Raw genomic sequence first — 19,919 nt, 5'->3', positions numbered from 1 at the left:
AAACGAGGGAGTAAAACCATCAAGAAAATGCAGAAACCTCTGTAACATTAGAGGCTAAAATTATAAAGGAGTTTCAGTCTGGAAATACTAAGACTTTGAGCATCTATTAATTAATAGATTTAAAACTTTTATGAGAAAGCTTCCATAGATGTCTTAAATTTCCAGAAATCTTGACTTAGAAGGTATACTTTATATTCTGAAAGATAATTTTATGTTAAAGAGGGAGGGACGGAAGGAGGGAGGGAGGACGTGGGAGGGAAGGAAGGAAGGAAAAGGGATGGGAGGCAGAAGGAAGGTAAAGGGATTAGAAGGGGAGGGAGAGGGGAAGGAAGGAAGGAAAAAGTACTTGAGGTGGAGAGAATACTCAAAATTTCCACAGCCAATGATGGAACATACTGGAAGTAGAAATACAGTCAGACAAAATTCATGATGTTCAACTTGCTGGAGTTTTTAAGGGACATTTGAGGCATATCCCAAAACTTAATTTTGAGTTATAGAAGACAGTGCGACAATGTTACAAATTTCCTTTCTGTTCTGTCAAAACAGAACATTATGCTGTGATATTATTCTAGCCCAGGGTACCGTTTATTTGTTTGTTTGTTTATCTAGACAGAGTTGCTTTGTAACCCAGGCTGGGGTGCAATGAGGCAATCTTGGCTCACTGCAACCTCTGGCTCCTGGGTTCAAGTGATTCACCTGCCTCGGCCTCCCAAGTAGCTGGGACTACAACCACCACACCCAACTAATTTTTGTATTTTCAGTAGGGAAGGGATTTCACCATGTTTCCCCACTGGTCTTGAATTCCTGGACTCAAGTGATCCACCCACTCAGCCTCCTAAAGTGCTGAAATTACAGACGTGAACCACCTCACTCGGCCAGAAACTGTATTCATTAAGAGCTTATACTGCATTAGGTACCAGGCCCTGTGGTGAATATATTACATGAATTTTGTCTCTGAACATTTAAAGAACATAATGTATTATCTCTATTCACAGAGAAAGAAAACTGAGGTATGGGGAGGTTAAACAACTTGCCCCATGCCACACAACAAATACTCAGTGGAGTCTTGAGTCCAATACAAGTAATGTGAATCAAGGCCCAGTCTCTTAAACATGCTAGTCTGCATTTAAGGAGAGATGGCCCTTGGTGTGAAGTGACAGGTAAAGATACACACACACATACACATACAGACACACAGACATGCATACACACACACACACATATACATACACACATACACATGCACACACACATACACATACACACATACATACACACATAGACATGTACACACACATATACATACACACACACACACACATACACAGGCACAGGCAGTCAAATAACTAACAAATCAGGAGATTTCAATATTAGGGAAATGGCTGTTTATTAATATATAAAAGCAATATTATATGAGATCATCACAGTTAGTGTCCTCTTAGAATGAAGACACAGCTTATCTAAAAATGACTGCAATGGGGTCTGGCATAACATATTTTAATGAATGTGTTTATGTCTGTCATTTCCTAGAACTGAATGTCCACTCTGAATGCCACATGAGACAAATTGATGGGGAAGTGTTCATTTTTCCAGTGACTGTCTAGCTACAGCACATTTTATATGACTAATGAAGACATTCATAGTATGACAAATATTACAAGGAGAGTTTAGCAGCAAGAGGAGGCGCAGCACATGGGGCGGGGGCAGGTGGAGATGACACAGGTTGGGCGATAGCAAGTGGTGTGGCAGGAGACTCGGCCACAGACTGGACGCAGGCAGCAACAGGGGCGGCAGCAGCTGGATTCACAGCAAGAGGGGTGGCAGCAGGTGGGCTGGCAGCACACAGACTGGCAGCACTGAGGCCTGCAGCAGCTGGACACACAGCAGCTGGGGCGGCAGCAACTGGAGATGCAGCAGCTGGGGCGGCAGCAGGTGGTCCTGTAGCAGGTGGTCTGACAGCAGCTGGGGCGGCAGCAGGTGGGCTGGCAGCACACAGACTGGCAGCACTGGGGTCTGCAGCAGCTGGACACACAGCAGCTGGGGCGGCAGCAGGTGGTCCTGCAGCAGGTGGGGCAGCAGCTGGGGCAGCAGCAGCTCTCCAGGCCACAGCCCTGGTCAGAGCAGACAGAGCCACAACAGGAGCTGACCATGGTGTCAGAGGGTGGAGGTTCTGGGTGAGTTTCTAGAAGAATGAGGTTCTCAAATTTGGACGTGTTCTTGGGCCACAGCCTCTTATATACTGCCCGCTTCCTTGTTTTTGTTTACTTAATAACTAAGTGATTATCACATTACACAATAATGTTTGTCCATTTAATGGTTTAAACTTGTTGAAAACATTTAAAGAACATAATGTATTATCTCTATTCACAGAGAATAGAGATAAGACATTCTGTACTTCATGGGGACTAATGGGGACTAATAGATAAGAGTAGATATTACTACATCTGGACAAGAAAATTTTGTTGAAAACGAAGGGATTTTTTTTCACATCCTTGACAATAACTTGCCATCTTTTATCTTTTTGATGATAGCCATTCTAACAGGAGTAAGATGATATCTCAGTGTGGTTTTGATTAGTATTTTCCTAATAATTAGTAATGTTGAGTTCCTTTTCACATACCTGTTAGCCATTTGTGTGTCTTCTTTTGAGAAATATCTAGTCAGGTCTTTTGCCCATTTTTAATCAGGTTTTTTTTCTTGCTTCTGAGCTGTTTGAGCTCCTTAGATATTTTGGATATTAAGCCATTATGAGATGTATTTTCTCTTCTGAGAATTATTTTCTCCCATTCTGTAGGTTATTTCTTCACTCTTTCTGTGGTTTCCTTTGCTGTGCAGAAGCTTTTTAGTTTGATGTCATCTCAGTCATCTAATTTTTCTTTCATCGCCTGTGCCTCTGAGGTCATATTCAAAAAGTCATTGTCAAGACCAACGTCATGAATCTTACCCCCATGCTTTCTTCCAAAAGTTTCATAGTTGCTGATCTTATATTTAAGCCATTAATCGATTCCAACTGATTTTCGTATATTGTAAGAAATAAGGGACTAATTTCATTCTTCTGCATGTGGGTACCTAGGTTTCCTAACACACTTTATTATTTATTTATTTATTTTTTGGGAGACAGAGCCTTGCTCTTGTTACCCAGGCTGGAGTGCAGTGGCACAATCTTGGCTCACTGCAACCCCTGTCTCCTGGATTCAAATGATTTTCCTGCCTCAGCTTTCCAAGTAGCTGGGATTACAGGCCTCTGTCACCATGCCCAGCTAATTTTTTGTATTTTAATAGAGGTGGGGTTTCACCATGTTGCCCAGGCTGGACTTGAACTCCTGATCTCATGATCCACCTGCCTCAGCCTTCCAAATGCTAGGATTACAGACGTGAGCCATCGTACCTGGCCCTAACACAATTTATTAAAGACACTGTCCTTTCCCTATCTTCTCACCTTTGTTGAAAATCAATTGGCTGTAAACGCATGATTTTATTACTGATCTCTGTATTCCATTCCATTGGTCTATGTGTTCATTTTTATGTTACAATGATGCTATTTTGGTTACTACAGTGTTGTGGCTTATTTTGAAGTCAGGAAATGCGATGCTTCTAGCTATGTTCTTAGTGCTCAAAATTACTTTAGTTATTTGTGGTTCTGTACAAATTTTAGAACTGTTTTTTTTCTATTTCTATGTAGAATGTCATGGGAACATTTATAGGCAGTGAATGAAGTCTGTAAATTGCTTTTAAAATCTTTCAATAATATTAACTCTTTCAGTTCATAAACACAGGACTTTCGATTTATTTGTGATTTCATCAATCTCTCATTTTTGTTTGACAGTTTTCAGTGTAGAGATCCTCACTTTCTTGGTTAAATTTGTTTGGAAGTTTTTATTATACTGTAACTTTTGTAAATACAATATTTATCTTGATTTCTTTTTCAGATAGTTTGCTATTAGATTATAGAAAACCTACTGGGTTTTGTATGTTGATTTTATACTCTGCAACCTTACTGAATTGATTAGTTCTCACAGTTTCTTAGTGAAGTCCTTAGGGTTTTCTACATATAAGATCATGTCATCCACAAATAGAAACAATTTAACTTCTACCTTTCCAATTCAGATATCTTTACAATATTTTATTCATGTAAATTTATATAAGTATAATCTTGTTACATGGGTATATTGTATAATGGTCACATCAGGATGTTTATCGTATCCATCACTGAAATAATGTGCATTCTACCCTTCAAGTAATTTCTCATCATCCATCCCCCTTTACCTCAGGTTAGCAAGTAAACCTTAGAAATAGAGGCGATGACTCAAGATGCCTGTTAAAGTCAGCAAGACAAGGAAGAAAAGTCAAAAGGAAAATCAGCCCCTCGGGCAGAGAGCTGAGAGACCTGAACCCTTTAGTGTATCTCTGTAGCCAATTCCCCCTAAAGTCCCTGAAACTGAGTATTGGAGCGTTATTTCTCAAGAAAAAGAAGCATCAATAGTCCATGACTTAGATGTCCACCTTAAAACAATTCTGCTTTCCCCATCAGAAAGTCTAGAGAATCGGTTATGATTCATTGCGTGGAAGGGGGCAAAGAATATATCCCAATAGTATTTGTGTTCATGCCGCTGGTTACCTGTTTCACATTCAACCCTTCATTGCCCACTTGATCCGTAACAAACAGGCCATGAAATTAAGGCACACCTTTCTCCTCCTGAGTTACCAAAAGAAAATTATGGGCCTAGAAGAATCAAAATCACCCGAGGTCAGACATAATGTATTAAGGAAAATGAGGCTGCAGCACGTGGTATCTACAAGCAGATGTCACATGGCAGCTCCAGGAGGAAGCTACAGCAAGAGACACCCAAGAGGTTGTTCAAGAAGTGCTGACCTGAGGAATCATAACGTACCAGGGGAAGGAAATAATGCTTTCTTCCATGTTGACAAATGTAACCAGAAAAACAAACCATTTGACTAATTTGATAATTACCTACTTATCAGGACAAACACTAACAAGGAAAGAGTGCTGCATCTGATGACATTGGCCCTTAGCAGGGTATAAAAGAGGATCTGGGGGCAAGGAGACTTCCAAACCTTCCAAACCCACCTTCCTGGAAACCCATCGAGAACCTCCACCCTCTGACACCATGGTCAACTCTTGTTGTGGCTCTGTCTGCTCTGACCAGGGCTGTGGCCTGGAGAACTGCTGCCATCCCAGCTGCTGCCAGACCACCTGCTGCCGCCCCAGCTGCTGTGTGTCCAGCTGCTGCCGCCCCAGCTGCTGTGTGTCCAGCTGCTGCAGGCCCCAGTGCTGTCAGACAACCTGCTGCAGGACCACCTGCTGCCGCCCCAGCTGCTGTGTGTCCAGCTGCTGCCGCCCCAGCTGCTGTGTGTCCAGCTGCTGCCGCCCCAGCTGCTGTGTGTCCAGCTGCTGCAGGCCCCAGTGCTGTCAGACAACCTGCTGCAGGACCACCTGCTGCCGCCCCAGCTGCTGTGTGTCCACCTGCTGCCGCCCCAGCTGCTGTGTGCCCACGTGCTGCCGCCCCAGCTGCTGTGTGTCCAGCTGCTGCAGGCCCCAGTGCTGTCAGACAACCTGCTGCAGGACCACCTGCTGCCGCCCCAGCTGCTGTGTGTCCAGCTGCTGCCGCCCCAGCTGCTGTGTGTCCAGCTGCTGCCGCCCCAGCTGCTGTGTGTCCAGCTGCTGCCGCCCCAGCTGCTGTGTGTCCAGCTGCTGCAGGCCCCAGTGCTGCCAGTCTCTTTGCTAGTAGCCCATCTGCTGCCATACAACCTGTGGCAGGGCCACCTGCTGCCCCAGCTGTTGCATTTCCAACGGCTGCCAGCCTTCCTGCAGTATCTCTAGCAGCAGTAGCTCCTCCTGCTGTGGTTCCAGCTACTGTAGCCCCTCCTGTGCAACTCCAGTTGCTGCCACCCCAACTGCTGCCAGACCACCTGCTCCCGCCCAACCTGCTCTAGTGGTTCATGCTGCTGCTGCTCTCATCTGGACTCACCTGATTCTCATCAACCAGCATTCTTGATATAGTTCATCTGTGAGCTGAGTTATGGGAAGCTAGTTAGAAAACTTCAGTTCCAACTGATTCTTAGATTGAATCTGGCCTCCAAATATATGCCCCCCCCCACATTTTACCTCTGTACCAAAATGAACATAAGTTGTAATTTGTGCTGAAATCTGTCAACTATCTTAATTGAAATATTTGCTATCTGCCAAAATTGCTCATATGCAGCTATTCCCTTTTAAACAAATATTTATCTAAATAAATCTTAAATAAACTTTTCAGGCATAGAAATATATGGATACTGTGTATCATTATTTCTCTTTTTTGAGTGTTGTCATTACCAGTCAATTTTCTGTTGTTCTTCTCTGCAGAGGAGAAGACCACAGCACATATTTTCAGGGGCACCACCTCTATTTCCTCAGCACTCTTCATTCTAAGATACAATGGTGGTTTCCTAGAACAAGCACCTGGAACTCTCTTCTTGCAGAGTTTCTCTAGCCAAGGAGCAAGCTCTGGACTGCAGAGTTGAAGTCCCTTGGAATACTATGCAGCCATAAAAAAGGATGAGTTCATGTCCTTTGCAGGGACATGGATGAATCTGGAAACCACCATTCTCAGCAAACTGACACAAGAACAGAAAACCAAACACCACATGTTCTCACTCATAAGTGAGTGTTGAACAATGAGAACACATGGACGCAGGGAGGGGAACATCACACATTGGGGTCTGTTGGGGGATGGGGGCTAGGGGAGCAATAACGGGGCATGTGGAGGTTGGTGAGGGATAACATTAAAAGAAATACCTAATGTAGGTGACGGGGGAACGGAGCCAGCAGACCACCATGGCATGTGTATACCTTTGCAACAATCCTGCAAGATCTGTATATGTACCCCAGAACGTAAAGTATAATAAAACACACACACACACACACACACACACACACACACACACGGCCTCTTGGGACAGCACTCAACAAAGTGGGGGTTGGTGAACACATGCTCTAGTTATTTCTCCTCCAGTGGGGAACATGTTATACCAGCCTTTCAGAGGTCCTCAGAGAGACCTAATTCCAGCTGCCTACAGGGGTATTCTGATTATTAACTCATCTTGTATCTACTTCCCTCCCTTTCCTGGAGCATTTTTCATGCTCCATTCAGCAGTTCTTGGGACCACCTCCCACGTATACTCCTGGGTCTGCTCCAGTGGGTACCCAATCTAAGACATCAGTGTTTCTAATCTCAGTATTAGTGTCCTTCAAGACATTTTTTTCTTTTTTATTGACATGTAACAGATGTACATATAAAATTTTGATACATCCATGTAATGTGTAAAGATTCAATCCGGGTAATTGGATTATTCATCATAATTTATCTTTATGCTGGGAACATCTGAATTATTCTTTTTTAGCTACTTTGAAATATTTACTAGATTATTGTTAACTATAGTCATCCTACAGTTCTATTGAACACTAGGTCATATTTTTCTAACTTATATTTTTACCCATCGATCAACCTCTTTATTTCCCCCAGCCACTCCCCTTTGACTCTGACAACTAGGAATGTATTCTTTATTATCATGAGTTATATTCCATTAGCAATTTTTCTTTCTGTGCTTGGCCTATTTCATGTACATAATTAAATCATTGTTGTACAATATCAGTGGTTACCCTGGTATCATGGTCAGTTCTTGAGTATGCTGTCTACTCAATTCAAAAATATTCTGAATAATCGTCTCCTTCTTCTTCTTGCTCTTCTTCTTCCTCCTCTTCCTCTTCTTCCTCTTCTTCTTTCTTCCCTTCCCCTTCTCTTCCTCCTCCTCCTCCTCCACCTCTTCCTCCTCCTTCTTCTTCTTCTTCTTTCTCTTCTTCTTCTTCATTCTTCTTCCTCTCCTTCTCCCTGTCCCTGTGTCTCTCCCTCTGCCTCTGCCTCTGCCTCTCCCTCTTGCTGTCCCCCTGCCCCTCCCCCTGCCCTCTCTCTCTCTCTGTCTCTCTCTCTTTTGAGATGGAGTCTCACTCTGTCACCCTGGCTGGAGGGCAGTGGTGCCATCTCAGCTCACTGCAACCTCCACCCTTCAGGTTCAAGTGATCCTCCCACGTCAGCCCTCTGAATAGCTAGAATTATAGGCATGTGCCACCACACCCAGCTAATTTTTGTATTTTCAGTAGAGACGGAGTTTCACCGTGTTGGCCAGGCTGATCTTGAACTCTTGACCTCAAGTGATCTATCTGCCTCAGCCCCCAAGAGTGCTGGGATTACAGGCACGAGCCATCATGCCCGGTCTTCAATCTCTTTTTCTTCCATATCATTATATCTGAAGACATACAAATGTCCAATAAGCATACAAAATAATGCTCATCATTACTAAATCATCAAACAAATGCAAAGTAAAACCACAATGAGAAATTATCCTATACCAGTCAGAATGGCTGTTATTAAAAAGACAGAAATAACAATTGTTGATGAAGCGACAGCTGAAAGGGAACCCATCAACAGTTGGGAATGTAAATTAGTACAACCTCTATGAAAACCAGTATGGAGATTTCTCAAAGAAGTAAAAGTAGAACTACAATTTGATCCAGCAATTCCATGACCCAGTGTCTACCTGAAGGAAAAGAAATCATTATACCAATAAAATTACTGTACCCATGTTTATCACACCACTATTTATAGTAGCAAAGATATGGAATCCACCTAAATGTCCATCAGTGGTTGATTGTATAAAGAAAATGTGCTATATATAAACAATGGAATGTGTAAGAAGAGAAACGCTTCCCTTCAGATTCTCCACTGTCTGTCATTCCACACTCTATGTCCATGTGTACATGTCATTTGGCCCCACGGTAAGTGAGAACATGCCATATTTGTCTTTCTATGTCTGAGTTGTTTCACTTAAGATAATGGCCTCCAGTTCCATCCATGTTTCTGCAGAAGACATGATTTCATTATGTTTTACGGCTGAAGAGTATTCCATTGTTTATATATAGCACATTTTCTTTATACAATCATCCCTTGACGGACATTTAGGTGCATTCCATATATTTGCTACTATAAATAGTGGTGTGATAAACCTGTGTACAGGTATATTATTGGTATAATGATTTCTTTTCCTTCAGGTAGACACTCGGTCATGGGATTGCTGGATCAAATTGTAGTTCTATTTTTAGTTCTTTGAGAAATCTCCATACTGGTTTTTATAGAGGTTGTTCTAATTTACATTCCCAACTGTTGATGGGTTCCCTTTCAGCTGTCTCTTCATCAACAATTGTTGAGGAGTTTTCCAAGATGGTGCAACTCGGGATTGCAGCTCTCAGTGAAGGCACAGAGGGTGAGTCCTAGCCACATTTCCAGAGGGATCTTTGTTGCCCACAGAACGGGGAAATTCCCAGCTGTAGGAGAGATACGGGAAGCCAGCACAGCCCTCCTGGCTAGCTCGGGCCGTTTCGGCCGGTGCCGCAGCGCAGCGGCACTCTGCACAAAATGCGCTGATCTGAGTGCCCTGTTAAACCGGCAATCTGAGATTTGGGAGGGCAGATTAGCATACCCATCTTATTAAACAGGACTTGGACAGTGAGCCAGACAAGGAGATTCCCAGGAAGCGACATTTGAGCCGGTGCAGTGAACCTGTGCACGGAAAATCACACAGATCCCGGTGCCCTACCAGCAGGCGACTAAAACACCTGGGAAAGAGTCAAGCATTCAACTTAAAAAAAAAAAAATAAGAGGGAGAAAGGGCTCTGAGGCAGGGAGCCAGGTGATCAGGCTCGGCAGGTCCCACCCCCACAGGGACAAACAAAACGGTGATTGGAAACGCTTGGGGTTGAGAGTTTCACTGCAGGCACAGCTGAATCCAGGACGGTGAAGCTCTGTGGGGGAGGGGTGTCCACAACTACTGAGGCATTCTGCCCCTACTGAGGTACATGACCATTGCTGACGCAACCTGCCATTGCCAAGACAACCCGCCACAACAGAGAGACTCCCCAACAGGGCAGAGTCCACAGCAGCAGGGCGAAGCCCACAGCAGCAGGGACTGGAGTGGACCTCAGCAGTCATAAGGCAGAGGGGCTAGACTGCTAGAAGGAAAACTAAGTAATAGAAATACTTCAGCATCAACAATCTGGGCGTACACTCAGAGACCCAATCGAAAAGCCAGCAACTACTCAGACGACAGGTGGATAAATCCACAAAGATGGAAAGAAACCAGCGCAAAAAGGAGGTAAACACCTGAAACCAAAACACCTCGCCTCCTACAAAGGATCAAAACTCCTCACCAGCAAGGGAACAAAGCTGGACGGAGAATGAGTGTGACGAAATGACGGAATCAGACTTCAATAGGTGGATAATGAGAAACTTCTGTGAGCTAAAAGAACATGTTTTAAATCAATGCAAAGAAACTAAGAACCTTGAAAAAAGATTAGAGGAAATGATAACAAGAATAAACAACTTAGAGAGAAATATGAATGAATTGAAGGAGCTGAAAAACACAACACGAGAACTTCAGGAAGCATGCACAAGTTTCAACAGCCGAATTGACCAAGCAGAAGAAAAAATATCAGAAGTCGAAGATCAACTCAATGAAATTAAATGAGAAACCAAGATTAAAGAAAAAAGCACAAAAAGGAATGAGGAAAGTCTCCAAGAAATGTGAAATTATGTGAAGAGTCCTAACCTACGTTTGATAGGTGTACCTGAATGTGACGAAGAGAATGAATCCAAGCTGGAAAATACTCTTCAGTATATTATCCAGGAAAATTTCCCCAAAATAGGAAGGCAGGCCAATATTCAAGTCCAGGAAATACAGGGAACACCACAAAGATATTCCAAAAGAAGAGCAACCCCAAGGCACATAATCATCAGATTCACCAGGGTTGAAATGAAGGAGAAAATACTAAGGTCAGCCAGAGAGAAAGGTCAGGTCACCCACAAAGGGAAGCCCATCAGACACACAGCAGATCTCTCAGCAGAAACACTACAAGCCAGAAGAGAGTGGGGGCCAATATTCAACATCCTTAAAGAAAAGAATTTTCAACCCAGAATTTCATATCCAGCCAAAATAAGCTTCATAAGTGAAGGAAAAAATAAAATCCTTTGAAAACAAGCAAGTACTCAGAGATTTTGTCACCACCAGGCCTGCTTTACAAGAGCTCCTGAAAGAGGCACTACACATAGAAAGGAACAATCAGTACCAGCCATTCCAAAATCACACTAAATGCTAAAGAGAAACAACATAATGAAGAATCTACAACAACTAACGGGCAAAACAGCCAGCTAGCATCAAAATGGCAGCATCAAATTCACACATAACAATATTAACCCTAAATGAAAATGGGCTAAATGCACCAATCAAAAGACACAGACTGGGAAAATGGATAATAAGCCAAAACCCATCAGTGTGCTGTACCCAGGAAATCCATTTCACATGCAAGGATACACAAAGGCTCAAAATAAAGGGATGGAGAAAGATTTACCAAGCAAATGGAGAGCAAAAAAAAAGCAGGAGTTGCAATTTTCATCTCATAAAATAGACTTTAAAGCAACAAAGATTAAAAGAGACAAAGAAGGTCATTAAGTAATGGCAAAAGTATCGATACAACAAGAAGAGCTAATGACCCTAAACATATATGGACCCAATGCAGGAGCACCCAGATATATAAGGCAAGTTCTTAACGACTTACAAAGAGACCTACACTCCCACACAATAATAGTGGGAGACTTTAACACTCCACTGTCAATATTAGACAGATCAACCAGACAGAAAATTAACAAGGATATTCAGGACTTGAACTCACATCTGGAACAAGCAAACCTGATAGACATCCACAGAATATACATTCTTCTCAGCACCACATCACACCTACTCTAAAACTGACCACATAATTGGAAGTAAAGCACTCCTCAGCAAATGCAAAACAACTGAAATTATAACAGTCTCTCAGACCATAGTGCAATCAAGCTAGAATTCAGAATTCAGAAACTAACTCAGAACTGCACAATATCATGGAAACTGAACATCTGGCTCTTGAATGTTGACTGGATAAACAATGAAATGAAGGCAGAAATAAAGAAATTCTTCAAAACCAATGAGAATGAAGACACAACATACCAGAATCTCTGGGACACATTTAAAGCAGTCTCTAGAGGAAAATATACAGCAATAAGTGCCCACATGAGAAGAGTGGAGAGATCCAAAATTGACACCCTATCGTCAAAATTGAAAGAGCTAGAAGAGCAAGATCAAAAAAACTCAAAATCTAGGAGAAGACAAGAAATAACTCAGATCAGAGCTGAACTGAATAAGATAGAGACACGAAAAACCCTTCAAAAAATCAATAAATCCAAGAGCTGGTTTTTTGAAAAGATCAAGAAAATAGACAGACCACTAGCCAGAGTGATAAAAAAGAAAAGAGATAACCAAATAGATGCAATAAAAAACGATAAAGGGGAAATCACCAGAGACTCCACAGAAATTGAAACCATCATCAGAGAATACTACAAACAACTATATGCACATAAACTAGTAAACCTGGAAGAAATGGATAAACACCTGGACATCTGTGTCCTCCCAAGTCTAAACCAGCAGGAAGCTGAAACTATGAATAGAGCAATAACAAGGTCTGAAGTCGAGGCAGCAATTAAGAGCCTACCACACAAAAAAAGCCCTGGTCCAGATGGGTTCACAGCTGAATTCTACCAGACACACAAAGAGGAGCTGGTTCCATTCCTTCTGAAACTATTCCAAATAATCCAAAAAGAGGGAATCCTTCCTAAATTATTTTATGAGACCAACATTATCCTGATACCAAAACCCGGCAGACACTCAACAAGAAAAGAAAACTTCAGGCCAATATCCATGATGAACATAGATGCAAAAATCTTCAATAAAATACTGGCAAGCTGATTGCAACAGCACATCAAAAAGCTTATTCATCATGATCAAGTAGGATTCATCCCGGGGATGCAAGGCTGGTTCAACATACACAAGTCTATCAACGTAATTCACCACATAAACAGAACCAAAAACAAAAACCACATGATTATCTCAATTTGACAAAATTCAACAGCGCTTTATGCCAAAAACCCTCAATAAACTCAGTATCGATGGAACATATCTCAAAGTAATAAAAGCTATTTACGACAAACCAACAGCCAATATCATACTGAATGGACAAAAACTGGAAGCATTCCCTTTGAAATCTGGCACTAAACAAGGATGCCCTCTCTCACCACTCCTATTCAATATAGTACTGGAAGATCTAGCCAGAGCAATCAGGCAAGAAAAAGAAATAAAGGGTATTGAAATAGGAAAGGTGGAAGCCAAATTGTCTCTATTTGCAGATGACATGATAGTATACCTAGAAGACCCCATCGCCTCAGCCCAAAAACTGCTGAAACTGATAAGCAACTTCAGCAAGGTCTCAGGATATAAAATCAATGTGCAAAAATCACAAGCATTCCTCTACACCAATAACAGACTTAAAGAGAGCCAAATCAAGAATGAACTGCCATTCACAATTGCTACAAAAAGAATAAAATACCTAGGAATACAACTTACAAAGAACGTAAGGGACCTATTCAAGGAAAACTACAAACCACTGCTCAACAAAATAAGAGAGGACACAAACAGATGGAGAAACATTCCATGTTCATGGTTAGGAAGAATCAATATTGTTAAAATGGCTATACTGCCCAAAGTAATTTACAGAATCAACGTTATCCCTATCAAGCTACCATTGACTTTTTTCACAGAACTGGAAAAATCCACCATGAACTTCATATGGAACGAAAAGAGAACCCGCATAGCCACGTCAATTCTAAGCAAAAAGAACACAGCGGGGGGCATCACACTACCAAACTTCAAACTATACTACTAGGCTACAGTAATCAAAATGGCATAGTACTGGTACCAAAACAGAGATATAGACCAATGGAACAGAACAGAGGCATCAGAGGCAACACAACAAATCTACAACCATACAATCTTTGATAAACCTGACAAAAACAAGCAATGGGGAAAGGATTCCCTGTTTAATAAATGGTGTTGGGAAAACTGGCTAGGCATGTGCAGAAAGCAGAAACTGGACCCCTTCCTGACACCTTACACTAAAATTAACTCCAGATGGATTAAAGACTTAAACATAAGACCTGGCACCATAAAAACCCTAGAAGAAAATCCAGGCAAAACCATTCAGAACATAGGAGTAGGCAAGGACTTCATGACCAAAACATGAAAAGCATTGGCAACAAAAGCCAAAATAAACAAATAGGACCTAACCAAACTCCACAACTTCTGCACGGCAAAAGAAACAGTCACTAGAGTGAATCGGCAACCAACAGAATGGGAAAAAATTTTTGCAGTTTACCCATCCGACAAAGGGCTGATATCCAGAATTTACAAATAACTCAAACAGGTTTACAGGAAAAAAACAAACAAGCCCATTCAATAATGGGCAAAGGATATGAACAGACACTTTACAAAAGAAGACATACATGAGGCCAACAAACATATGAAAAAATGCTCATCGTCACTGGTCATTAGAGAGATGCAAATCAAAACCACATTGAGATACCATCTCACGCCAGTTAGAATGGCGATCATTAAACAATCTGGAGACAACAGATGCTGGAGAGGATGTGGAGAAATAGAAACACTTTTACACTGTTGGTGGGAGTATAAATTAGTTCAACCATTGTGGAAGACATTGTGGCGATTCCTCAAGGCCTTAGAAATAGAAATTCCATTTGACCCAGCAATCCCATTACTGGGTATATATCCAAAGGACTATAAATCGTTCTACTATAAGGACCCATGCACACGAATGTTCATTGCAGCACTGTTTACAATAGCAAAGACCTGGAGCCAACAAAAATGTCCATCAATGATAGACTGGACTGAAAAAATGGGGTACATATACACCATGGAATACTATTCAGCAATCAAAAACGATGAGTTTGTGTCCTTTGTAGGGACAAGGACGAATCTGGAGAACATCATCCTCAGCAAACTGACACAAGAACAGAAAATGAAATACCACATATTCTCACTCATAGGCGGGTGAGAAAAAATGAGAACACATGGACACAGGGAAGGAAGTACTACACATTGGGGTCTATTGGGGGGAATGGGGAGGGCCAGTGGGAGGGGGAGCTGGGGAGGGATAGCCTGGGGAGAAATGCTAAATGTGGGTGAAGGGCAGGAAGGCAGCAAAACAAACTGCCATGTGTGTACCTATGCAACTATTTTACAGGTTCTGCACATGTACACCAAAACCTAAAATGCAATAAGAAAGAAAAAAAAAAGAGAAAAGAAAAAAAAACATAAAAACAAAAAAAAATTGTTATTTCTGTCTTTTTAATAACAGCCATTCTGACTGGTATAGGATAATTTCTCATTGTGGTTTTTCTTTGCATTTGTTTGATGATTTAGTAATGATGAGCATTATTTTGTATGCTTATTGGACATTTGTATGTCTTCAGATATAATGATATGGATGAAAAAGAGATTGACGACTGGGCATGATGGCTCATGCCTGTAATCCCAGCACTCTTGGAGGCTGAGGCAGATAGATCACTTGAGGTCAAGAGTTCAAGACCAGCCTGGCCAACACGGTGAAACTCCGTCTCTACTAAAAATACAAAAATTAGCTGGGTGTGGTGGCACATGCCTATAATTCTAGCTATTCAGAGGGCTGACGTGGGAGGATCACTTGAACCTGAAGGGTGGAGGTTGCAGTGAGCTGAGATGGCACCACTGCCCTCCAGCCAGGGTGACAGAGTGAGACTCCATCTCAAAAGAGAGAGAGAAAGAGAAAGAGAGAGAGAGAGAGAGAGAGAGAGAGAGAGAGAGAGAGAGAGAGAGAGAGAGAGAGATTAAAGACATCTAGTCTAGATATCACTGTGCCAAAACTGGGAAGAGGAATAAGAAGAGAGAAAGGGAGACAGAGGGGAAGGGGGTGGGAGAGGGGAGGGGGAGGGGGGGATGGTGAGAGGGAGAGGCAGAAGAGGCACAGGCACAGAGAGAGGGGCAGGGACAGGGAGAGGGAGAAGGATGAAGACGGAGGAGGAGGAGGAGGAGAAGAAGAAGAGGAGGAAGAAGCAGAAGAAGAGGAAGAAGAAGAAGAAGAAGGAGGAGGAGGAGGAGGAGGAAGAGAAGGGGAAGGGAAGAAAGAAGAAGAGGAAGAAGAGGAAGAGGAGGAAGAAGAAGAGCAAGAAGAAGAAGGAGATGATTATTCAGAATATTTTTGAATTGAGTAGACAGCATACTCAAGAACTGACCATGATACCAGGGTAACCACTGATATTGTACAACAATGATTTAATTATGTACATGAAATAGGCCAAGCACAGAAAGAAAAATTGCTAATGGAATATAACTCATGATAATAAAGAATACATTCCTAGTTGTCAGAGTCAAAGGGGAGTGGCTGGGGGAAATAAAGAGGTTGATCGATGGGTAAAAATATAAGTTAGAAAAATATGACCTAGTGTTCAATAGAACTGTAGGATGACTATAGTTAACAATAATCTAGTAAATATTTCAAAGTAGCTAAAAAAGAATAATTCAGATGTTCCCAGCATAAAGATAAATTATGATGAATAATCCAATTACCCGGATTGAATCTTTACACATTACATGGATGTATCAAAATTTTATATGTACATCTGTTACATGTCAATAAAAAAGAAAAAAATGTCTTGAAGGACACTAATACTGAGATTAGAAACACTGATGTCTTAGATTGGGTACCCACTGGAGCAGACCCAGGAGTATACGTGGGAGGTGGTCCCAAGAACTGCTGAATGGAGCATGAAAAATGCTCCAGGAAAGGGAGGGAAGTAGATACAAGATGAGTTAATAATCAGAATACCCCTGTAGGCAGCTGGAATTAGGTCTCTCTGAGGACCTCTGAAAGGCTGGTATAACATGTTCCCCACTGGAGGAGAAATAACTAGAGCATGTGTTCACCAACCCCCACTTTGTTGAGTGCTGTCCCAAGAGGCCGTGTGTGTGTGTGTGTGTGTGTGTGTGTGTGTGTGTGTGTTTTATTATACTTTACGTTCTGGGGTACATATACAGATCTTGCAGGATTGTTGCAAAGGTATACACATGCCATGGTGGTCTGCTGGCTCCGTTCCCCCGTCACCTACATTAGGTATTTCTTTTAATGTTATCCCTCACCAACCTCCACATGCCCCGTTATTGCTCCCCTAGCCCCCATCCCCCAACAGACCCCAATGTGTGATGTTCCCCTCCCTGCGTCCATGTGTTCTCATTGTTCAACACTCACTTATGAGTGAGAACATGTGGTGTTTGGTTTTCTGTTCTTGTGTCAGTTTGCTGAGAATGGTGGTTTCCAGATTCATCCATGTCCCTGCAAAGGACATGAACTCATCCTTTTTTATGGCTGCATAGTATTCCAAGGGACTTCAACTCTGCAGTCCAGAGCTTGCTCCTTGGCTAGAGAAACTCTGCAAGAAGAGAGTTCCAGGTGCTTGTTCTAGGAAACCACCATTGTATCTTAGAATGAAGAGTGCTGAGGAAATAGAGGTGGTGCCCCTGAAAATATGTGCTGTGGTCTTCTCCTCTGCAGAGAAGAACAACAGAAAATTGACTGGTAATGACAACACTCAAAAAAGAGAAATAATGATACACAGTATCCATATATTTCTATGCCTGAAAAGTTTATTTAAGATTTATTTAGATAAATATTTGTTTAAAAGGGAATAGCTGCATATGAGCAATTTTGGCAGATAGCAAATATTTCAATTAAGATAGTTGACAGATTTCAGCACAAATTACAACTTATGTTCATTTTGGTACAGAGGTAAAATGTGGGGGGGGGGCATATATTTGGAGGCCAGATTCAATCTAAGAATCAGTTGGAACTGAAGTTTTCTAACTAGCTTCCCATAACTCAGCTCACAGATGAACTATATCAAGAATGCTGGTTGATGAGAATCAGGTGAGTCCAGATGAGAGCAGCAGCAGCATGAACCACTAGAGCAGGTTGGGCGGGAGCAGGTGGTCTGGCAGCAGTTGGGGTGGCAGCAACTGGAGTTGCACAGGAGGGGCTACAGTAGCTGGAACCACAGCAGGAGGAGCTACTGCTGCTAGAGATACTGCAGGAAGGCTGGCAGCCGTTGGAAATGCAACAGCTGGGGCAGCAGGTGGCCCTGCCACAGGTTGTATGGCAGCAGATGGGCTACTAGCAAAGAGACTGGCAGCACTGGGGCCTGCAGCAGCTGGACACACAGCAGCTGGGGCGGCAGCAGCTGGACACACAGCAGCTGGGGCGGCAGCAGCTGGACACACAGCAGCTGGGGCGGCAGCAGCTGGACACACAGCAGCTGGGGCGGCAGCAGGTGGTCCTGCAGCAGGTTGTCTGACAGCACTGGGGCCTGCAGCAGCTGGACACACAGCAGCTGGGGCGGCAGCACGTGGGCACACAGCAGCTGGGGCGGCAGCAGGTGGACACACAGCAGCTGGGGCGGCAGCAGGTGGTCCTGCAGCAGGTTGTCTGACAGCACTGGGGCCTGCAGCAGCTGGACACACAGCAGCTGGGGCGGCAGCAGCTGGACACACAGCAGCTGGGGCGGCAGCAGCTGGACACACAGCAGCTGGGGCGGCAGCAGGTGGTCCTGCAGCAGGTTGTCTGACAGCACTGGGGCCTGCAGCAGCTGGACACACAGCAGCTGGGGCGGCAGCAGCTGGACACACAGCAGCTGGGGCGGCAGCAGGTGGTCTGGCAGCAGCTGGGATGGCAGCAGTTCTCCAGGCCACAGCCCTGGTCAGAGCAGACAGAGCCACAACAAGAGTTGACCATGGTGTCAGAGGGTGGAGGTTCTCGATGGGTTTCCAGGAAGGTGGGTTTGGAAGGTTTGGAAGTCTCCTTGCCCCCAGATCCTCTTTTATACCCTGCTAAGGGCCAATGTCATCAGATGCAGCACTCTTTCCTTGTTAGTGTTTGTCCTGATAAGTAGGTAATTATCAAATTAGTCAAATGGTTTGTTTTTCTGGTTACATTTGTCAACATGGAAGAAAGCATTATTTCCTTCCCCTGGTACGTTATGATTCCTCAGGTCAGCACTTCTTGAACAACCTCTTGGGTGTCTCTTGCTGTAGCTTCCTCCTGGAGCTGCCATGTGACATCTGCTTGTAGATACCACGTGCTGCAGCCTCATTTTCCTTAATACATTATGTCTGACCTCGGGTGATTTTGATTCTTCTAGGCCCATAATTTTCTTTTGGTAACTCAGGAGGAGAAAGGTGTGCTTTAATTTCATGGCCTGTTTGTTACGGATCAAGTGGGCAATGAAGGGTTGAATGTGAAACAGGTAACCAGCGGCATGAACACAAATACTATTGGGATATATTCTTTGCCCCCTTCCACGCAATGAATCATAACCGATTCTCTAGACTTTCTGATGGGGAAAGCAGAATTGTTTTAAGGTGGACATCTAAGTCATGGACTATTGATGCTTCTTTTTCTTGAGAAATAACGCTCCAATACTCAGTTTCAGGGACTTTAGGGGGAATTGGCTACAGAGATACACTAAAGGGTTCAGGTCTCTCAGCTCTCTGCCCGAGGGGCTGATTTTCCTTTTGACTTTTCTTCCTTGTCTTGCTGACTTTAACAGGCATCTTGAGTCATCGCCTCTATTTCTAAGGTTTACTTGCTAACCTGAGGTAAAGAGCCCAGTGTCCTTGCCATATATATATACGTATACATATACACACCTTATATAATGTACAGACACATACACACATATATACATCATATATAAATATACTCAAATACACACAGACACACACACACACATATACACCATATGTAAATATGCACACATATCCCCCCACATATATATATACCATATGTAAATATACACACATATTCCCCCACACATATATCTATATACACCATATATAAA

General features: G+C 42.9%; 3 protein-coding genes across 3 annotated transcripts; 1 reads left to right on the top strand and 2 right to left on the bottom strand.

Annotated features, from left to right (window-relative positions):
• Nucleotides 1-1,379: 1,379 nt before the first annotated feature.
• LOC100394486 (uncharacterized) lies at nucleotides 1,380-2,207 on the bottom strand. Its single transcript, XM_054256051.2, has one exon. The coding sequence runs from the start codon at nucleotides 2,148-2,150 to the stop codon at nucleotides 1,668-1,670; it is 483 nt and encodes a 160-aa protein (XP_054112026.1). The 5' UTR covers nucleotides 2,151-2,207; the 3' UTR covers nucleotides 1,380-1,667.
• Nucleotides 2,208-5,072: 2,865 nt separating this feature from the next.
• LOC100394844 (uncharacterized) lies at nucleotides 5,073-5,825 on the top strand. The gene has a single exon (XM_054256053.2). It carries the CDS (start codon nucleotides 5,130-5,132, stop codon nucleotides 5,745-5,747), a length of 618 nt encoding a protein of 205 aa, XP_054112028.2. The 5' UTR covers nucleotides 5,073-5,129; the 3' UTR covers nucleotides 5,748-5,825.
• A 12,293-nt stretch (nucleotides 5,826-18,118) lies between these two features.
• Nucleotides 18,119-18,871, bottom strand: LOC118153769 (uncharacterized). The gene has a single exon (XM_054256052.2). It carries the CDS (start codon nucleotides 18,812-18,814, stop codon nucleotides 18,197-18,199), a length of 618 nt encoding a protein of 205 aa, XP_054112027.2. The 5' UTR covers nucleotides 18,815-18,871; the 3' UTR covers nucleotides 18,119-18,196.
• Nucleotides 18,872-19,919: the final 1,048 nt, after the last annotated feature.

This window comes from Callithrix jacchus, chromosome 5 (assembly GCF_049354715.1).
Source record: "Callithrix jacchus isolate 240 chromosome 5, calJac240_pri, whole genome shotgun sequence".
Taxonomy (NCBI): domain Eukaryota; kingdom Metazoa; phylum Chordata; class Mammalia; order Primates; family Cebidae; genus Callithrix; species Callithrix jacchus.
Note: the sequence above shows the minus strand (reverse complement) of the source record. Positions and strands in the feature narration are given on the sequence as shown.